The sequence below is a fragment of the Pristis pectinata genome, chromosome 8 (assembly GCF_009764475.1).
Source record: "Pristis pectinata isolate sPriPec2 chromosome 8, sPriPec2.1.pri, whole genome shotgun sequence".
Classification (NCBI taxonomy): domain Eukaryota; kingdom Metazoa; phylum Chordata; class Chondrichthyes; order Rhinopristiformes; family Pristidae; genus Pristis; species Pristis pectinata.
In genome coordinates, this window is record NC_067412.1 from 43,221,572 (window position 1) to 43,241,569 (window position 19,998).

Here is a 19,998-nt window from a genome sequence, read left to right on the forward strand (position 1 = left end):
GCAAGTGTGCCTTCAGCTGTTGTGGCCCTAAACTCCAGAAATACTTCTTAAAATCTGACTGTAGTTCCCAATTCAAGACACTCCTTAAAAACCTTATCACTTTAACCAATGTTTTAGCTGCTGCTATTCATTTCTTGCATCAATGCTCTGCCTAGTGGGGGATTCTGTCTTAGTACACTAGGCAGAGAATGGGTGTACTTTTTTTTCCTGGAGGTGACTTTCCAATACTCTATGTGCAATTTCCTATTGTTATAGACACTATAAAAAATGGGTTGTTAATTTAGAGCCAAAAATAACTTTTTCTCCTTTCCATTTTTGAACTGGAGCATTTTAGCAGAAAATTCAATATCAATAAGAAATATACTTCTATAGATATCCATTGTAGTCATTTGTCTTTTTAATCATAAATGTTTTATAAAAATATACAGTTTCAAGGAAAAACAAGTTCTTTATCCAAAAGTCCCCATGTACTGCCAATGAGTAGAATCCATGCAGGATTAAATTGGTGGTTTCCGTTTACCTTTGTGCAGAAAGCTGTACTTTGTTGGATCATACTCATTCCAAAGTCGTTCAAATTCTCCTGTAAATGCTTTCACAATATCGATGTTTTTAATTATTATTACATTTTCTTTATTTCTAAAAATAGCCTGGGCACTCCAGTTCAAAGATCCAGTTTATAAGAATAGATCCATCAATCAGTGCGAATTTGTGGTGCATGTAGTTTGTATCCTGATCATGTCGGACTTCTATACCTGTCATAAGGGAACATAACAATTAGCAGGATTTGACCATTCAGCCTCTCGTGCCTACTGTGCTACTCCATAAAATCATGATTAATCTTTGACATCAGTGTCAATTTCCTGCACTAATCCCATCCCTCTTCATTTTCTTAATATCCAAAAATCTTTTTATCCCTACCTCGAATTTACTTGGTGAGTTATGGCAGGGCTTACATGCCATAACAGGCTACAAGACGAAGATGGGCTGCACAGTTAACAACAGCGCATCCCTTCCTGATGAACTTAACGCATTCTATGTGCATTTGAACAGAAGGCAAGTGGATTGTCACCACCCACCCTGACGGCCTCCAAGCAAATTGAACCTGTAATCACAGCTGAGGATGTAAGATCAGTCTTCTGGAGAGTGAACACGAGGAAAGCACCTGGCCCAGATGGTGTCCCTGGCCATGTGCTCAGATCTTGTGCTAATCAGCTGGCAGAAGTATCTGCGGACATATTTAACCTCTGCCTGCTTCAATCTCAGGTTCCCACCTGTTTTAAAGAAGACCACTATCATCCAGTACCGAAGAAAAAGCAAGGTATACATGCCTCAATGACTACTGAACCAGTGGCTCTGACATCCACCATCATGAAGTGCTTTGAGAGGTTGGTCATGGCACACATCAACTCCAGCCTCCCAATCTTGACCCACTGAATTCACCTATCGCTGAAACAGTCTACAGGTGGAACGCCACCTCCCTGGCCCTACACTCAGCTCTGGAAGCATCTGGACCAGTAAAGACACATATGTTAGACTATTGTTTATTGACTACTGCTCTGCCTTCAATACAGTAATTCCAAGCAAGCTTGTCACCAGACTGAGATCTAGGACTCAACACCTCCCTCTGTAACTGGATCCTTGACTTTCTTAACCAACAGACTGCAGTGAGGATAGGCAGCAATAACCTCCAGACACGATTATTCTCAACACTGGTGCCCCACAAGCTGCATCCTCAGCCCTCCACTCTATTCCCTATAACACTCATGACTGTGGCGGCCAAGATTCTGCTCTAACTCCATCGCAAAGTTTGCAGATGATACCACCATTGTAGGCCATATCTCAAACAGCAACAAGTCAGAGTACAGGAAGGAGATAGAGAGCTTAGTGGAATGGTGTCATGACAACAACCTTTCCCTCAATGTCAACAAAGAGCTGGTCATTGACTTCAGGAAAGGGGGCAGTGTACATGCTCCTGTCTACATCAACGGTGCTGAGTCAAGAGGGTTGAGAGCTTCAAGTTCCTAGGAGTGAACATCACCAACAGCCTGTCCTGATCAAATCACATCGATGCCACAGCCAAGAAAGCTCACCAGCGCCTCTACTTCCTCAGGAGGCTAAAGAAATTCACTTTGACCCATTTGACCCTCACCAACTTTTACCGATGCACTATAGAAAGCATCCTATCTGGATGTATCACGGCTTGGTATGGCAACTGCTCTGCCCAGGACCACAAGAAAACTGGAGGGCACATACGCCAGACTTAAGGACAGCTTCTACCCACTGTGATAAGACAATTAAACGGTTCCCTTATACGATGAGATGGACTATGACCTCACCATCTACCTTGTTGTGACCTTGCACCTTATTGCACTGCACTCTCTCTGTAGCTGTGACACTCTACTGTTATTGTTTTTACTTGTACTACATCAATGAATTGACCTGTACGATCGATATGCAAGACAAGTTTCTCCACTGTACCTCAGTACAAGTGACAATAATAAACCAATACCTCCACAACCCAAATACAGAATTCCATGATTTGCTATCACCTGGTCAAAAATGTCTCATCTGTCCTAACTGGCCAACTCCTCAGGTGACCATCACTTGTGGTTCTAGACACCCCAGCTAAGTATTCTATATGTAACCTTAACAAGAATGAGAGGTGAACTAATTGAAGTGTACAAAATTTTGTAAAGTCTACAGACTACACAACGACAGAAATATTCAGAGGAGTAGGACAATCAGACCCTTGGAATCGGCTCTTCCTTTCATCAATATCATGGCTGATCTTCCATCTCAGTGCCATTTTCTTATCCATTCCTATATCTCCCTCGGTCACTTAGAACAGTACAGCACAGCACAAAGGAAGTGGCCCTTCAGCCCACAATGTCTGTGCCAACCATGATGCCAATTCCAACTGCATATCTGCCTACATGTGGTCTATATCCCTGAATTCCCTGCTGTTCATAGTGTCTAAATGCCTCAAACGTTGCTATTGTATCTGCTTCCACCACCTCCCCAGCATCGTGTTCTAGGCAACTACTATGTAAAAACCTTCCGTCTAATGTCCTTTAAATTTTCCTCATTTCACATTAAGCCCATGGCCTCTAGTATTTGACATTTCCACCCTGAAAAAGCCTCTGACTACTACCCTGTCTATGCATCTCAATTTTATACACTTCTATCAGGTTGCCTTTCAGCCTTTGATGCTACAGAGAAAAACAATTCAAGTTTGTCCAATGGTTGCCTTCTAGCTAATACTCTCTAGTCCAGGCAACATCCTGGTGAACTACTTCAGCAGCCTGCTCCAAAGCCCCCACAATCCTTCCTGTAAATATGGTCACCAGAAACTTCACAATACTCCAAATGTCACCTAACCAAAGTTCTACACAACTGCAAAATGACCTCCCAACTTTGATACTAAACACCCCAACTGAGGAAGGCAAGCATGCCCTACACACCTTCTTTATCACCCTATCTACTTGCAATTGTACCCAAAGGTCCCTCTGTACATCAATACTTAAGGTCCTGCCATTTACTGTACAATTCCCTCTGACATTTGACCTCCCAAAGTCCAATACAATCACGCTTGTCCAGTTTAAAACTCCATCTGCCATTTCTCTGCCCATGTTTTCAACTGGTCAATATCCTGCTAAATCCTTTCACAACCTTCCTCACTATCCACAAGCCCACCAAATTTTGGGTTCTCTGCAAAACTTACTAATCAGCCCACCTATATTTTCATCCAAATCATTTACAAGTTTACTTTAGTGCAATTTACTTAAGTCACCTTAAATACAAGATCTTTATTAGTCATAATGTACATCGAAACTCAGTGAAATGCATCTTTTGTATAGAGTGTTCTGGGGGAACCCGCAAGTATCGCCATGATTTCCGGCGCCAACACAGCATGCCCACAACTTCCTAGCATTACTCTAACTGCTACATTACCATGCCTGCCCAACTATCCAGAAATGTATGAATGTGTTTTGAATAAACTCAATGACTCTTCCATCAGTTGTTCACGGTAGAGAATTCCAAATATTTAACACACTCTGAAATTCCTCATTTCAGTGCTAAGTAGCCTATCACTTATTGTGAGACTGTTTCTAGACTCCCAGCCAGGAAAACATTCTCCCACATTCATCCTGTAAGAATTTTGTATGTTTCAATGAAATCACCTCTAGTTCTTCTAAACAGAATATAAATATACAATCTCTCCTCATACAACAAATTCACCATCCCAGGACCAAATCTAGTGAACCTTCATTGCATTTAGTAAATGGCAGGTATATCCTCCTTTTGATAAGGGAGACCAAAACTGTACACAATACATTAGGTGCAGTCTGAGGCCCTGTAGAACTCCAATAAGTCAACTTTACTCCTATATTCAAATCCTGTCATAATTGAAGCCGATATTATCATTTTTAGTCCAGCTGCTTGCTGCGCCTGCATGCCAGATTTCAGTGACTTATGATCAAGGACACCTTTAAACGCATTTCCTAATCTGTCACTATTTAAAATAAACTGCTTTACTGTTTTGTGCAAAGTGCGCGACATCACATTCTTCCACATTATAGTCCCATCTGCCATGTTCTTGCCCACTTCGCTTAGCTTGTCTATATCTCTGAAGCCTCTTTAACATCCTCCTCGCTATTCACAATATTGCGTTGTTTTGTATTATCAGCAAACTTAGAAATATGACATTTAGTCCCCTCAGCCAAATCACTGATACAAATTCTGAGTAGCTGTGGCCTGTGGTACCCCACCAGTTGCACCCTACAAACCCAAGAAAGGTTATTCTCACATTTTCCTTTCTGTCCATTTACCTATTCTCACTTCATACCCCCATTCCATGTGCTCTAAATAACACACATCCAATGATTTCCCTCCTCATCTACTGGTCATATCCTCAGAGTCATTCAATGCAATAGTCCAAACATTAATGGGAATGAGCTGAATCAATATAGAATTTTTTCTCTTCTGGGTGTCCTCTCTTAACACCTTTCATTGTAGATTCCCAACATTTCCCTACTTCTGATGAGAGGCTAGCACAGGCTTAGTCAATTTAACCACTCTTCTAGGGCAAATGTAATATTCTACAAATTAATCTTGTGAATCTTTGCTGCTTTCTCTCAATTGCAAGTATATCTTAGCTAGGAAGACAAGACCCGACACACATATTCCAGATGTGCACATATATCTCTACCCTTGCACTCAAATCCTTTTGCACAGAGATCAACATACTGTTTGCCTTCCAATATGCTCTCAGGACCTGCATTCACCCCCCCCCCCCCCCCCCCACAAACACCACCTCAATCTCTCACCATTTAAAAAAAAATTCTCCACTTCTGTTGGCCTCCCATTTCTACATGAAATTCCATCTGCCAATATGAAAATAGGAGCACAATTAGGCTACTCATCCCTGCAAGCCTCCCAGTCATTCAATATGATCACCAGTGGTCTACTCCAGGCCTCATCTCCTCTTCTGTGCCAATTCCCCATAGCCATAAATTTTTGAAAGATCAGGGAATTGATCTACTTCCTCTTTAAGTACATCCAATGATGCAGACTCCACGATTCTCTGGGATGGAGAATTCCAGAAATTCACCAACCTGTGAGAAGAATTTCCTATGCACCTCAAGTTTTAAACGACCACCTTCTAATCTTGAAACTATTTTCCCTTGTTTCAAAATTCTCCCATTGGTGGAAATATTGTAACATCTAGCCTGTCAGCCCTCCACCCTCAAAGGGTTGTATATTTCCATAATTCTTATGCCACTCAGGACAGGACAATCCTCTAATCCCATGAATTAACCTAGTAAATCTCTTTTGCACTGTCTCTAATGCAAATTTATTTAAGAGGACCAAAACTGTGCACAGTAATCCAGGTAAAGGCTCACCAGTATCCTGTACAATTTTAACAATAATTCTATACTTCCAAATTTCAACCCTCTTGCAATAAAGATAAATGTGATTTGTACACAAGAACATCTAGATCCATTTGCAATCTTTCTCCATTTAAATAGTCTTCACTTAGCTAGTCTATAATCCTCAAAGCCTCTCTACGTTCTTCTCACAGCCCACACTGCCACCTAGCTTTGTATTGTCAGCATACTTGGATATATTATGCAAAATCTCTTCATTCAAATCATTGATTGTGAACAGTTGGGGCCCCCACCAACCTGTGTTTACAGCTTTGCAACCCAAGCATTACCTATTAGTTCCTACTATTTTCTGCTTGTTAACTAATCTTCAGTCCACTCCAGCATTTTAACATTGTGCATTCTAATTTAATGTCATGTCACACCTTAGTGAAGGCCTTCTAAAGTCCAAAAAACACCACTTAAACTGGTTCACTATCTGTTCTGCTAGATACAAGAGTAAAGAAAAATCCCCAAATGTGTTAATCACCATTTCCTTTACACAAGTTTCACACTGTCTCTACTCACTCTTATTATTTAAGTGCCTTTAATAATAGATTCCAGCATTTTCCCTATACCAAGGATGTCAGGTTAACCAGTCTATAGCTCCCCTTTTCTCTCCTTCCTTTCTTATATTTAGTACCCTTTCGCGGAAACTATTCTAGATTCTGTGGAAGTTTGGAAGATAATGACCAGTGCATCTGCTATCACCATAACACCCTATTTAATAATCCAGAATGCAAATCACCAGGTCCTGGATATTTCTCCATTAAATTAGTCATAGTATCATACAGCACAGAAACAGGCTCTTTGGCCCAACTGGTCCACCGCCGACCAAGATTCCATTTGCCTACGTTTGGCCCATATCCCTCTAAAACTTCTCTATCCATGTACTTGTCAAGGTGCCTTTTAAACATTGTTAATGTACCTGCCTCAACCACTTCCTCTGCTGCTCATTCCATACAGGAGGTTCTGTGGATATGAGCGAGAATCCTGGATGGTATGTTGCCTCCCAGGTGCCAGGGTCCAGGATGTCTCTGATCAGGTCCACAGCATTCTTGTGCAGGAAAGAAGGCAGCCAGAAGTCGTGGTACATGTTGGTACAAACGACATAGGTAGAAAGAGGGATGAGGTCCTGAAAAGTGAGGTTAGGGAAGCTAGGCAGAAGGCTGAAGAACAGGAACCTCAAGGGTAGAAATCTCAGGATTGCTGCCAGTGCCACATGATAGTGAAGGTAAGAATAGGAAGGAGATGGCAGATGAATGCACGGCTGAGGAGCTGGTGCAGGGGGCAAGGTTTTAGATTTTTGGATCATTGGGATATCTTCTGGGGAAGATGGGACCTGTACAGATTGGATGGGGTTACACCCGAACTCGAGGGGACCAATATCCTTGCAGGCAGGTTTGCTAGTGTGGTTCGGGAGGGTTTAAACTAATTTTGCAAGGGGAATGGGAACCGGAGAGATTAGGTCAGTGGAAGAAGTGCATGGAGTAAAGCCATATCTAACATAAACAGGTTTTGAGGAAGGAGAAGCAGAGTATAGGGTATTAAAGTAGTAGGGTGGATGGGCATTTACTTAAATGCAAACAGCATCAGGAATAAGGGTGATGAACTGAGAGCTTGGATAAATACATGGAACTATGATATTGTGGCTCTTGCAGAGACTTGGCTGTCACCAGGACAGGAATGGATACTGAATATTCCAGGGATTTCAGTGTTTTAAAAGGGATGGGGGGGGGGGGGGGGGGGGGGGGAGGGGAGAGAAGAGGAGGAGTGGTGTTACTGATCAGGGACACTATTACAGCTGCAGAAAGGATGGATAATGTAGCAGGATCCTCACTAAAGTCAGTATGGGTGGAAGTTAGGAACAAGAAAGGAGCAGTTACTCTACTGGGAGTATTCTATAGGCCCCTTGGTAGCAGCAAGGATACAGAGGAGCAGATCAGGAAGCAGATTTTGGAAAGGTACAAAAATAACAGGGTTATCATCATGGGAGACTTCAACATCCCAAATATTGATTGGCACCTGCTTAGTACCAAAAGTTTAGACGACGCAGAGTTTGTTAAGTGTGTCCAGGATGGATTCCTGTCACAGTATATTGACAGGCTGACTAGAGGGAATGCCATATTAGACCTAGTATTAGGTAATGAACTGGGTCAGGTGACAGATCTCTTGGTGGATGAGCATTTGGGGGACAGTGACCACTGCTCCCTTACCTTTAGCATTGTCATGGACAAGGATAGGAGCAAAGAGGACAAGAAAATATTTACTTGGGGGAGGACAAATTATGAGGCTATAAGGCTAGAACTTGAGTGTAAATTGGGATGACATTTTTGAAGGGAAATGTACTATGGAGATGTGGTCATTGTTCAGGGATCTCTTGCAGGATGTTAGGGATAAATTTGTCCCAGTGAGGCAGAGAAAGAATGGCATGGTGAAGGAACCATGGTTGACAAGGGAGGTTGAACATCTAGTGAGGAGGAAGAAACACAGAAACGTAGAAGAACTACAGCACAATTCAGGCCCTTCAGCCCACAAAGCTATGCCAAACATGTCCCTACCCTAGAAATTACTAGGCTTACCCATAGCCCTCTTTCCCAGCTCCATGTACCTATCCAACAGTCTCTTAAAAGACCCTATCGTATCCGCTTCCACCACCGTTGCCGGCAGCCCATTCCACGCACTCACCACTGAGTAAAAAAAAACTTACCCCCTGACATCTCCTCTATATCAACTCCCCAGCACCTTAAACCTATGTCCTCTTGTGACCACCATTTCAGCCCTGGGGAAAAGCCTCTGACTATCTACCCAATCAATACCTCTCATCATCTTATATACCTCCATCAGGTCCCCCCCTCATTCTCCAAGGAGAAAAGGCAGAGTTTCCTCAACCTGCTTTCATAAGGCACGCTCCGCAATCCAGGGGGCATCCTTGTAAATCTCCCCTGCACCCTTTCTATGGCTTCCTGTAGTGAGATGACCAGAAATGAGCACAGTACTCCGAGTGGGGTCCGACCAGGGACCTATATAGCTGCAACAATACCTCTCGGCTCCTAAATTCAATTCCCCGATTGAAGGACAATACACCATATGCCTTCTTAACCACAGAGTCAACCTGTGCACTGCTTTGAGCATCCTATGGACTCGGATCCCAAGATCCCTCTGATCCTCCACACTGCCAAGAGTCCTACCATTAATACTGTATTCTGCCAATATATTTGACCTACCAAAATGAACCACTTCACACTTACCTAGGTTGAACTGCATCTGCCACTTCTCAGCCCAACTTTGCATCCTATCTATGTCCCTCTGTAACCTCTGAGAGCCCTCCAAACTATCCACAACACCCCCAACCTTTGTGTCAACCGCAAACTTACTAACCCACCCCTCCACTTCCTCATCCAGGTCATTTATAAAAATCACAAAAAGCAAGGGTCCCAGTATAAATCCCTGAGGTACACCACTGGTCACTGACCTCCATGCAGAATATGACCCTTCAACAACCACTCTCTGCCTTCTGTGGGCCAGCCACTTCTGGATCCACACTGCAATGTCCCCTTGGATCCCATGCCTCCTTACTTTCTCAATAAGATCTTGCATGGGGTACCTTATCAAACGCCTTGCTGAAATCCATATACACTACATCTACTGCTCTCCCTTCATTGATGTGTTTAGTTACATCCTCAAAAAATTCAGTCAGGCTCGTAAGACAGGACCTGCCCTTGACAAAGCCATGTTGACTATTCCTAATCATATTATACCTCTCCAAATGTTCATAAATCCTGCCTCTCAGGATCTTCTCCATTAGCTTACCAACCACTGAGGCAAGACTCACTGGCCTATAATTCCCTGGGCTATCCCTACTCCCTTTCTTGAATAAGGGAACAACATCTGCAACCCTCCAATCTTCTGGAACCTCTCCAGTCTCCATCGATGATGCAAAGATGAGTCAGAGGCTCCGCAATCTCTTCCCTCACCTCCCACAGCAGCCTGGGGTACATCTCATCTGGTCCCGGTGACTTATCCGACTTGATGCTTTCCAAAAGCTCCAGCACATCCTCTTTCCTAATATCTACATACTCAAGCTTTTCAGCCCACTGCAAGTCCCCATTACAATATCCCAGATCTTCTTCTGTAATGAATACTTTATGTCAGTATTTACTAAGTACTTCTGCTACTTCTTCCAGATCCATACACACTTTCCCACTGCTGCACTTGATAGGCCCTATTCTTTTGCATTTCATCCTCTTACTCTTCACATACTTGTAGAATGCCTTGGGGTTTTCCTTAATCCTGCCTGCCAAGGCCTTCTCATGCCCCCTTCTGGCTCTCCTAATCTCCTTCTTAACTTCCTTCCTATTAGCCTTATACTCTTCCAGATCTCTAACATTACCTAGCTCTGTACCTTTTGTAAGCTTTTCTTTTCCTTTTATAGCCTTTGTACACCACAGTTCCTGTATCCACTGAATTCTAAATATATATTCTGTATCCTAAGAAGGCAGCATACATAAAGTTTAGGCAGCAAGGAATAGATAGGTCTCTTGAGAAACATAGGGTATAAGAAGGGGCTGAGGAGAGCAAGGGGACACAAAAAGGCCTTGGCAACTAGGGTTAAGGAAAACCCAAGGCATTTTTCACTTATGTGTAGAGCAGAAGGATGGCCGGAGTAAAGGTAGGACCGATTAAGGATAAAGGTGGGAAGATGTGCCTGGAAGCTGTGGAAGTGGGTGAGGTCCTCAATGAATACTTCTCTTCCATATTCGCCAAGGAGAGGGGCCTTGATGATGCTGAGAACAGCGTTGGTAAGGTTAATGTTCTAGACCATGTTGATATCGAGAGAGGATGTGTTGGAGCTGATAGAAAATATTAGGACAGATAACACCCCAGGGCCTGACGGAATATTCCCCAGGCTGCTCTGCAAGGCCAGGGAGGAGATTGCTGAGCCTTTGGCTGGGATCTTTGAGTCCTCATTGTCCACAGGAATGGTACGGAGGATTGGAGGGTGCCAAATGTTGTCCCCTTATTCAAGAGAATTCTTAGAGATAGGATCTATGGGCATTTGGAGAAGCATGGTCTGATCAGGGACAGCCAGCATGGCTTTGTGAAGGGCAGATCATGTCTCCCAAGACTGATAGTGTTCTTTGAGGTGACCAGATTGATGAGGGTAGTGCAATAGACGTGGTCTACATGGATTTTGGTAAGGTATTTGACAAGGTTCCACATGGTAGGCTTCTTCAGAAGGTCAGAGCGCATGGGATCCAGGGAGGCTTGGCCATGTGGATTCAGAATTGGCTTGCCTGTAGAAAGCAGAATGTTGTGGTGGAGGGAGTGCATTCAGATTGGAGGGCTGTGACTAGCGGTGTCCCACAAGGATCGGTTCTGGAACCTCTGCTTTTCGTGATATTTATTAATGACTTGGATGAAGGTGGAGAAGGGTGGGTTGGCAAGTTTGCAGACGACACAAAGGTTGATGGTGTTGTGGATAGTGTAGAGGATTGTCGAAGATTGCAGAGGGACATTGATAGGATCCAGAGCTGGGCTGAGAAGTGGCAGATGGAGTTCAATTCAGAGAAGTGTGAGGTGGCACACTTTAGAAGGACAAACTCCAAGGCAGAGTACAAAGTTAATGGCAGGATTCTGGGTAGTGTGGAGGAACAGAGGGATCTGGGGGTCCATATCTACAGATCCCTGAAAGTTGCCTCACAGGTGGATAGGGTAGTTAAGAAAGCTTATGGGATGTTAGCTTTCATAAGTTGAGGGATCCAGTTTAAGAGCCACGAGTTAATGATGCAGCTCTAAAGAGCTCTGGCTAGACCACACTTAAAAGAGTACTGTGTCCACTTCTGGTTGCCTCATTATAGGAAGGATGTGGATGTGTTGGAAAGGGTGCAGAGGAGATTTACCAGGATGCTGCCTGGTTTAGAGAGTATGCATTATGAGGAGAGACTAAGGGAGCTCTTTGGAGAGGAGGAAGATGAGAGGAGACATGATAGAGGTGTACAAAATATTAAGAGGAATAGATAGAGTGGACAGCCAGTGCCTCTTTCCCAGGGCACCAATGCTCAATACAAGAGGGCATAGCTTTAAAGTAATGGGTGGGAAGTTCAAGGGAGATATCAGAGGAAGGTTTTTTTTAAACCCAGAGAGTGGTTGGGGCATGGAATGCACTGCCTGGGGCGGTGGTGGAGGCAGGTACATTGGTCAAATTCAAGAGATTACTAGATAAGCACATGGAGGAATTTAAAACAGAGGGATATGTGGGAGGAAGGGGTTAGATAGTCTTAGGTGAGGTTTAAAGTTTGGCACAACATTGTGTGCCGAAGGGCCTGTATTGTGCTGTACTGTTCTATGTTCATATACTGACCACCTTCTGGGTGAAAACATTACCTCTCAGGTTCCTCTCTCCCTCTCACCTTAAACATATGTCCTCTAGTTCTTGATTCCCCAAACCTGGGAAAAAGACTGTGCACATTGACACTACCTATGCCTCTATAAGATCATCTGTCGTTTTCCTACACTCCAATGAAAACAGTCCCAAGCTGCTCAACCTCTCTCCATAACTCAGTCCGAGTCCTGGCAACATCCTCATAAATCTCCTCTGCACTCTTTCCTATCAGGGTGTCAAAAACGGAACAATATTCCAAATGCAGCCTCACCAACATTTTGTACAACTGCAACATAACATTCCAACTTTTATACTCAATGCTCCAACTGATGAAGGCTAGTGTGCCAAAAACCTTCACCACCAAAAGGTCTACTTGTGATGCCACTTTCAGGTAATGATGTACTTGTACTCCTAGATGCCTCTGTTCTACAACATTACTAAGGGCACTACTGTTTACTGTGAATGTCCTACCCTGATGTCTTCCTAAAATGCAACACCTCACACTTATCCAAATTAAACTCCACTTGCCATTCATCCACCAATTTACCCAACTGATCAAGATTCATCTGTAAATCGTCATAATCATCTTGACTGTCAATGACACTCCCTACTTTAGTGTCACCTGCAAACTTAGTAACCATGCCTTGTACATTCTGATCCAAGTCATTGATATATATGATAAATAGCAATGGGCCTAGCACTAACCCCTCGGGAACACCACTAGTCAAGGGCCTCCAGTCCAAAAAAATAACCTTCCACCATCACCTCTGCTTCCTACCATTAAGCCAATTATTAGCTAGCTCTCCCTGGATCCCATGTGATCCAACTTTCCATAGCAGCCTACCATGCGGAACCTTAAAGGCTTTACTGAAGACCATATAGACTACGTCTCACCCTGTCCTTATTGACCTTCTTGGTTACTTCTTCCAAAAACTTAATCAAATTCATGATCTCCCATGCACCAAGCTGTGCTAACTATCCCTATCATGCCTCACAAGCCTAATAGAGCTTTTTGATGAAATGACAAGACAGATTGAAGGTGGAGTGGCAGTATATATGGACTTTAGCAAGGCATTTGACAAGGTTCCCCATGGTAGGCTAATCCAGAAGCTCATGAGGTATGGGATCCATGGAAAATTGGCTGTGTGGATTTGGAATAGGCTTGCCCACAGAAGGCAGAGGGTGGTTGTAGAAAGGGAGTATTCGACCTGGAGGTCAGTGACTAGTGGTGTTCTGCAGGGTTCTGTTCTGGGACCCCTGCTACTTGTGATTTTTATAAATGACTTGGAATGAAGAGGTGGAAGGGTGGGTTGGTAAGTTTGCAGATGATATGAAGGTTGGTGGTGTAGTAGACAGCGTAGAAGGTTGCAATGGGATATTGACAGGATGCAGAGCTGGGCAGAGAAGTGGCAGATGGAGTTCAATCCGGAGAAGTGTTAAGTGATACACTTTGGAAGATCTAACTTGAAGGCAGAGTATATGGTTAATGACAGAATTCTTAGCAGTATGGAGGAACAGAGAGATCTTGGGGTTCTAGTACATAGATCCCTCAAAGTTGCCATGCAAGTTGACAAGGTGGTTAAAAAGGTGTATGGTGTGCTGGCCTTCATTAACCAGGGGATTGAGTTTAAGAGCAGAGAGGTAATGTTGCAGCTCTACAACACCCTGGTTAGACCACATCTGAAATATTGTGTTCAGTTCTGGTCACCACATTATAGAAAAGATGTGGAAGCTTTGGAGAGGGTGCAGAGAAGATTTACAAGAATGCTACCCAGATTGGAGAACATGTCTTATGTGGAGAGGCTGAGCAAGTTAGGGCTTTTCTCCTTGGAGAGAGGGAGGATGAGAGGAGATTTGATAGAGGTATATAAAATTATGAGAGGCATAGACAGAGTGGACAGCCAGCATCTTTTCCCCCTTGCGGTAATGGCCAATACTAGAGGTCACCCATTTAAGGTGTGTGGAGGAAAGTTCAGGGGCGCTGTTAGAGGTAGGTGTTTTTTTTTAAATATACAGTGTTGGGTGCCTGGAATGCACTGTTGGGGGTTGGAGGGGTAGGGGCTGATATGATAGGGTCATTTAAGAGACTCTTAGATAGGCACATGGATGAAAGGAAAATAGAGGGTTATGGGAGGTGGAGTAGAGAGGGAGATAGATAGAATGTGGATAAGGTTTATGTAGGTCGGCACAACATTGTGGGCCGAAGGGCCCGTAATGTGCTGCATTGTTCTATGTTCTAATCAACCCGTCTTTCCGAATGCTTGCATATTTTATCCCTCAGAATCCTCTCTAGTAAAGTACCTACCACCGATGTTAGCCTTAATGGTCTATAGTTCCCAAGCTTCTCTTTGCAGCCCTTCTTAAATAAAGGCACACATTAGCCACCCTCTGGTCTTCCAGCACTTCACTCGTTGCTAATAATGATGCATGTATCTCAGCCACATCTCCTGTAATTTCTTCTCTAGCATCCTGGAGTGTTATTGGATACACCTGATCAGGCCCTAGAGATTTATCTACCTTCATATGCTTCAAGACATCCAGTACCTCCTCTGCTATAATGTGGACTATCCCCAAGACATCCCATTACCCATCTCAAGTTCTGAAGTCTGCATGTTTTTCTCCACTGTAAAAATAGGAGAGAAGAAATGTTCAATGAGGACCTCACCCATTTGAGTGGTCAGGGGGAGGGCGTGCGCGCACCCAGGACTGAGTGGTCGGAGGTGGTGTCCACTTTGGTCTTTGAGGGGCCCTATTCTCTCTCTAGTTACTCTTTTCCCCTTAATATACACAAATTCTTTTGGATTGTCCTTAATCTTCTCTGCAACGCTATCTCATGCCCCCTTTTTGCCCACTGATTTCCTTCTTGAGTATACTCCTACAGGGATTCACTTGATTCCAGCTGCCTGTAGCTGTCCCTTGCCTCTTTTTTCCTAACAGGAGCATCAGTATCCCTCATCATCTAGGGTCCCTATTCCTGCCAGCCTTGCCTTTCACTCTCCAAGATCTGCATAATTGCGATATCTCACTTTTAAAGCCTCCCACTTGCAAGATATCCCTTTGCCTGCAAATAAGCTACTCAATTAAACTATTGCAATTTCCTATCTAATACTATCAAAGTTTGCCTTGCCACAGTGTAGAACTTTAACTTGTGGACCAGATCCTCCCTTTCCATAACTAATTTAAAAGTAATATAACTACAGTCATTGGTCCAAAGTGCTCCCCCACTGACACCTCAGTCACATTGTCCTACCCTATTTCCCAAGAGTAGGTCAAGCTTTGCAGTTCTATATATCGCCAGAGGAAACTTTCCTGAACACACTTAACAAATTCCACCAATTTAAGCCCTTAGCACTATGACAGTCCCAGTCAATATTAGGAAAGTTAAAATCCCCTACAATGACAACCCTATTTTTCTTGCAATCTTCTGCATATTTGTTCCTCTAATTCCCATCGACTATTAGAGGGCCTCCAGTATAATCCAATCAAGGTGACCATCCCCTTATTTCTCAGCTCCACCCAGAAAGCCTCACTGGACGATCCCTCAGTAATCTCATCTCAGCTACTGCCATGATGTTCTCCTTAATAAGAAATGCAACTCCCCCTCCTTTTCCTCCACCTTTATCCTGCCTATAGCACCTGTACCCTGGAACATTGTAGCTGCCAGTCCTATCCCTCCCTTCGCCATGTTTCTGTATTGGCTATAATATCCCAGCCCAATGTAAGCTATCCATGCTGAGTTCATCCGTTTACCTGTCAGGCCTCTTGCATTGAAATAAATGCAATTTAACCCAACAGGCTTCCTCGCTCCCTGCCACCTCTTTTGTATGAAAAGAGACAAAATTTGTTCAATTTCACTGCCATTTTCTTATTCCCCAAAATAAGTTCATGTTTCTGTCTGCATACTTACTTTTGCTCATTTTTCCTTTTTATATATCTACAGAAGTTTTAAATACCTAATTTTGTTTCTTACTAGCCTACTCTTGTATTCTGCTTTCCTTTTTCTAATAAATGCCTTAGGTCCTAATATAGCAATTTGGAAAATTTTCAGTCCTTAGCCTTGCTACATTTTGGCAATGTACAAGCCTATTCAATAGGGTCAGAAAGATATAGCATGTAAAATGACTCTTTGGCTTACCAGGTCCGTATCAAACATCAAGTACCCATTTTTACACTAATCCTATCCTAACCCATTTTATTCTGGCCCACCTCCTCCCCCCCCCCCCCACCAAATTCTACTGGATATTTACAAAGTAGGGGCAATAACTTACCAACCTGCACATTTTGTTTGATATGTGGGAGGAAATTTGATCTCCTTTGATCTAAAGGATCAAAAGATCTAAAAGGATAAAAGGAGCTCCTTTGATCTAAAGTTATCTTTTACTTCTCTTGATCAATTTTCCTGTTTTGTTTGTATCTGACTGCTTGTGCATTAAAAATTTATAAATTAGGCATTGGTAGTTTATTGTCATAACTTTCAATGTAGTTTCCCTATCTAGCATGGTCAACTCATACTTTATGCTTTTTCTATACTGATTCATGGCCCTAGTTCAGGTTAAATTATATCACTTCCAATTTGATGTATTTTATGATTTTGAATCCTCCTCACAGCTCTCTCTCAACTGTCTTCCAAAAAAGGCATGATAACTGTGGCAGTTATGTTTTAATTTGCCAAATATTTCTGAACACCAAATGCATTAAACAATTTGGGCACATCAGTTAATTTACCTCCATCTAAGTATGAGCCTTCATTAAGTAATACTTGCATGCTAACAGCTTTCTTGGCAACAAAAAATATGGAGAACAAAATATTGATCCTCATGGGATGAAAACTGCATCATTTGCATCAGTAAAGTACTTGCAAAATTGATGATTGCACATTTATGCCCATAGTTACTTGGTGTTTCAAAGCTATTTCATTAATACTGTGGACCATAAAACAACAACCAGTAAAGAATGCTCCAGAAGGATAAAATCACTTTGGGAGGCAATGCATTTCCAAATGCAGTCACTGTTGCTTTGTAAGGAACACTTAAGTTAATCAGCACACAAAATATAATGAAGAGCAGTGAGGTAGATGGCCAGATTTTCAGGGATTTAGTACACAAACAGAACTCCTGAGAAAGAAGTCGGGGGATCATAAAGGAGTCTGGATGGGAAGGTACAGTTAGAGGGGGCAAGGGTACAGGAGAGGGCCACTGACAGGGGAAAAGTGCAGAGACTGGAGTTGAGTCACCAATCAGTTGTAGGAAGTGGTAGGAGGCAAGATGGGGGGCAGGGGGCAAACAGCAAGAGGGACATGGGAAAGGTGAAAAATAGGAATGTGTAGTATGGGTGAATGTTTGTGGGTTGTAGAGCAGAGAGCTGAAGGTGGATATTCAGATGCCAACAAGGGTGAATTTAGGATCTTAAATCTAACCAAAAGAAACTATGGGAGTATGAATGACCAGATGGCTGTGATTTATTGGGAAACTGGCTAGCAGTTAAAGGAATAATACACTATTTGCAAAACAATATTCCTTTAAGGCACAAAAAACAGCACAAATAGTGGTCCATCCATAGCTGAGAGGAGAAAATATAGTGTTAAATCAAAGAAAGAGGCTAATAAAGTTGCCAGAAATAGGTGGTAAAGGATTAGGATCTTTATCCTTATAAATTTTCCTGGCTGTTCATAAAGGACCCCATTTGCTCTTGCCAGCAATTTCACTTTTACTTATAGAAATTCAGATTTTGTTTCTCACTAGTTTACTCTCATTTTCTATTTTCCCCTTCCTTATTGATTTCCTTGTCATCCTTTGCCAAATTGTACATTTCCCCAATCCTTAGGCTTGCAGCTTTTTTTGGCAACTGGATATGCCTTTTCCTTAGATTTAATACCATCTTTAATTTCACTTGCAATAAGTAGCTGTACCATATTTCCAGTTGTGTCTTCATGCCGAAAGGAACATATTTGCTATGAATCATGTATTATTTCTTTAAATGCTAGTCACTATCATACTCTTTAACATAGCTTCCATCCAACCTCTCCCTCATACCTTTAAGTTTCCCCCATTAAGTACACCACTACTTTACCAGAGACCCATTAATAATTCCCACCAATGTTTTCTGTCCCCTGCTGCTTCTTAGCACCACTCAAACAGATTCCAATTCTATACAAGGGTCTGAGATGTTTTTTCTTAAAACTGCTGTACTGTTCATTCATACTGTAACAGCATTACCTTAGCTTATTAACTTTATCAGCGAAAAAAAAATGCAAACCCCTGGAGAAACTCAGGGGTTGGGAAGTAGCAGCACGGGGGAGGGGGGTAGTTGGTGGAATTGTCGACGTTTCAGGTAGAGACCCTGCTTTTGAGCATTTGATCCAGATTCCATCTGCAGCCTCTTATCTCTCCATTTACATTTTGTCTGTCTTTTCTAGATATTGAATACGCTGCAATATTTAGATCCCAGCGGGGCCGGGCCAAGCAAACTCGCCGTGCAGGTGGGGCGGGTCCGGGCAGGGCCGAGACAACTCGGAGTGTAGGCAGTGCAGGTCCTGGGCCGAGCAAACCCGGCTCTTGGTTGGGGTGGGTTGCGGGATGTGGGGACTGTGACGCCGGCGTGTTAACCACGAAGACCGGCCACCGCAGGCGTCGAGCACGGGGTTAGCTGGAGGCAGATGTCACTCACCCGCCTTCCGGAAGGTGCCCACCTGCGAGCCGGCCAGCGCCATGTAGTCGGAGTCGGTGATAACGCGGACGCGCACCCCGCGACCGTGCACGGCGAGCACCGAGCCGCCCAGATCGGCGCTGGAGATGGAGAACACGCAGACGTCCAGCGAACGGCGAGCGGCGAGCAGCAGACGGGCCAGGCTGCTCAGCGAGCTCTCCCGGTGAGGCAGGCTGCAGTCACAGCGCCCGGGACTCGCCAGCAGAAGCGGCCGCACGCAGGTCACCGGCGCCGGGAAGAACAGCACCTTGGGCTGCTGCTCACGAAGCCACCTCACGTAACGAAGCAGGTAGTAAAGCCCCTCGGCTGCCAGCAGTGTGGTAGCCGCGGCCGCCAGGCCCCGCCACGCCCACGCGCTCAGGGACATCCTCGCGACGCCTTCGCCCAACCGACCGCGCCGCGTGCCGCCCGCCAAATCAGCCGCACGCACGGCCCCGGGCTCCGTGACGTCATCCACGTCTTGACCGACACCCCCGCACGCTGGCGGAGCTGCTGTGCGGACTGGTCTCCGCCACAGCGCTTGTGGTGGGAGGTGGGTTCTGCATCGACGGAACTATTTATTGGGCAGTGAATTCCAGGCACCACCCCCTCCAAGATTCCCCTAACTATCCTCTGCGTTCATCAGTTAACATAATTCCAGTCCCCAGTTATTGCTAGAGAGAAGACACAAGAGACTGCGGATGCTGGAATCTCGACCAACGCACAAGGCGCGGGAGGAACTCCGCTCCTCAGGCAGCATCGATAGACGGAAATGGACAGTCGACATTTCGGGTTGAGGCTCTTCATCTGGATTGAAAGATGGGAGATAGCCAGAATAAATAGGTGGAGGGAACGGGTGCAGCAAAATCTGGCAGGTGATAGATGGATCCAGGTGAGGGTGGTGATAGGTAGATGAGGGAGGAGGAGAGTGGGAATGATGTCAGAAGCTGGGACTCTGCTAAAAGGGAAATGTTCAGTTCACCTTGTCCACTTCCTCTCACAATC

The 19,998-nt window shown here is 44.0% G+C and overlaps 1 protein-coding gene across 1 annotated transcript; it reads right to left on the reverse strand.

Annotated features, from left to right (window-relative positions):
* pld6 (phospholipase D family, member 6) lies at window positions 1-19,998 on the reverse strand. The gene is given in 3 exon segments (XM_052022500.1): window positions 1-674; window positions 676-752; window positions 18,976-19,998. Coding segments are annotated over 3 exon segments (660 nt in total). The 5' UTR covers window positions 19,382-19,998; the 3' UTR covers window positions 1-497.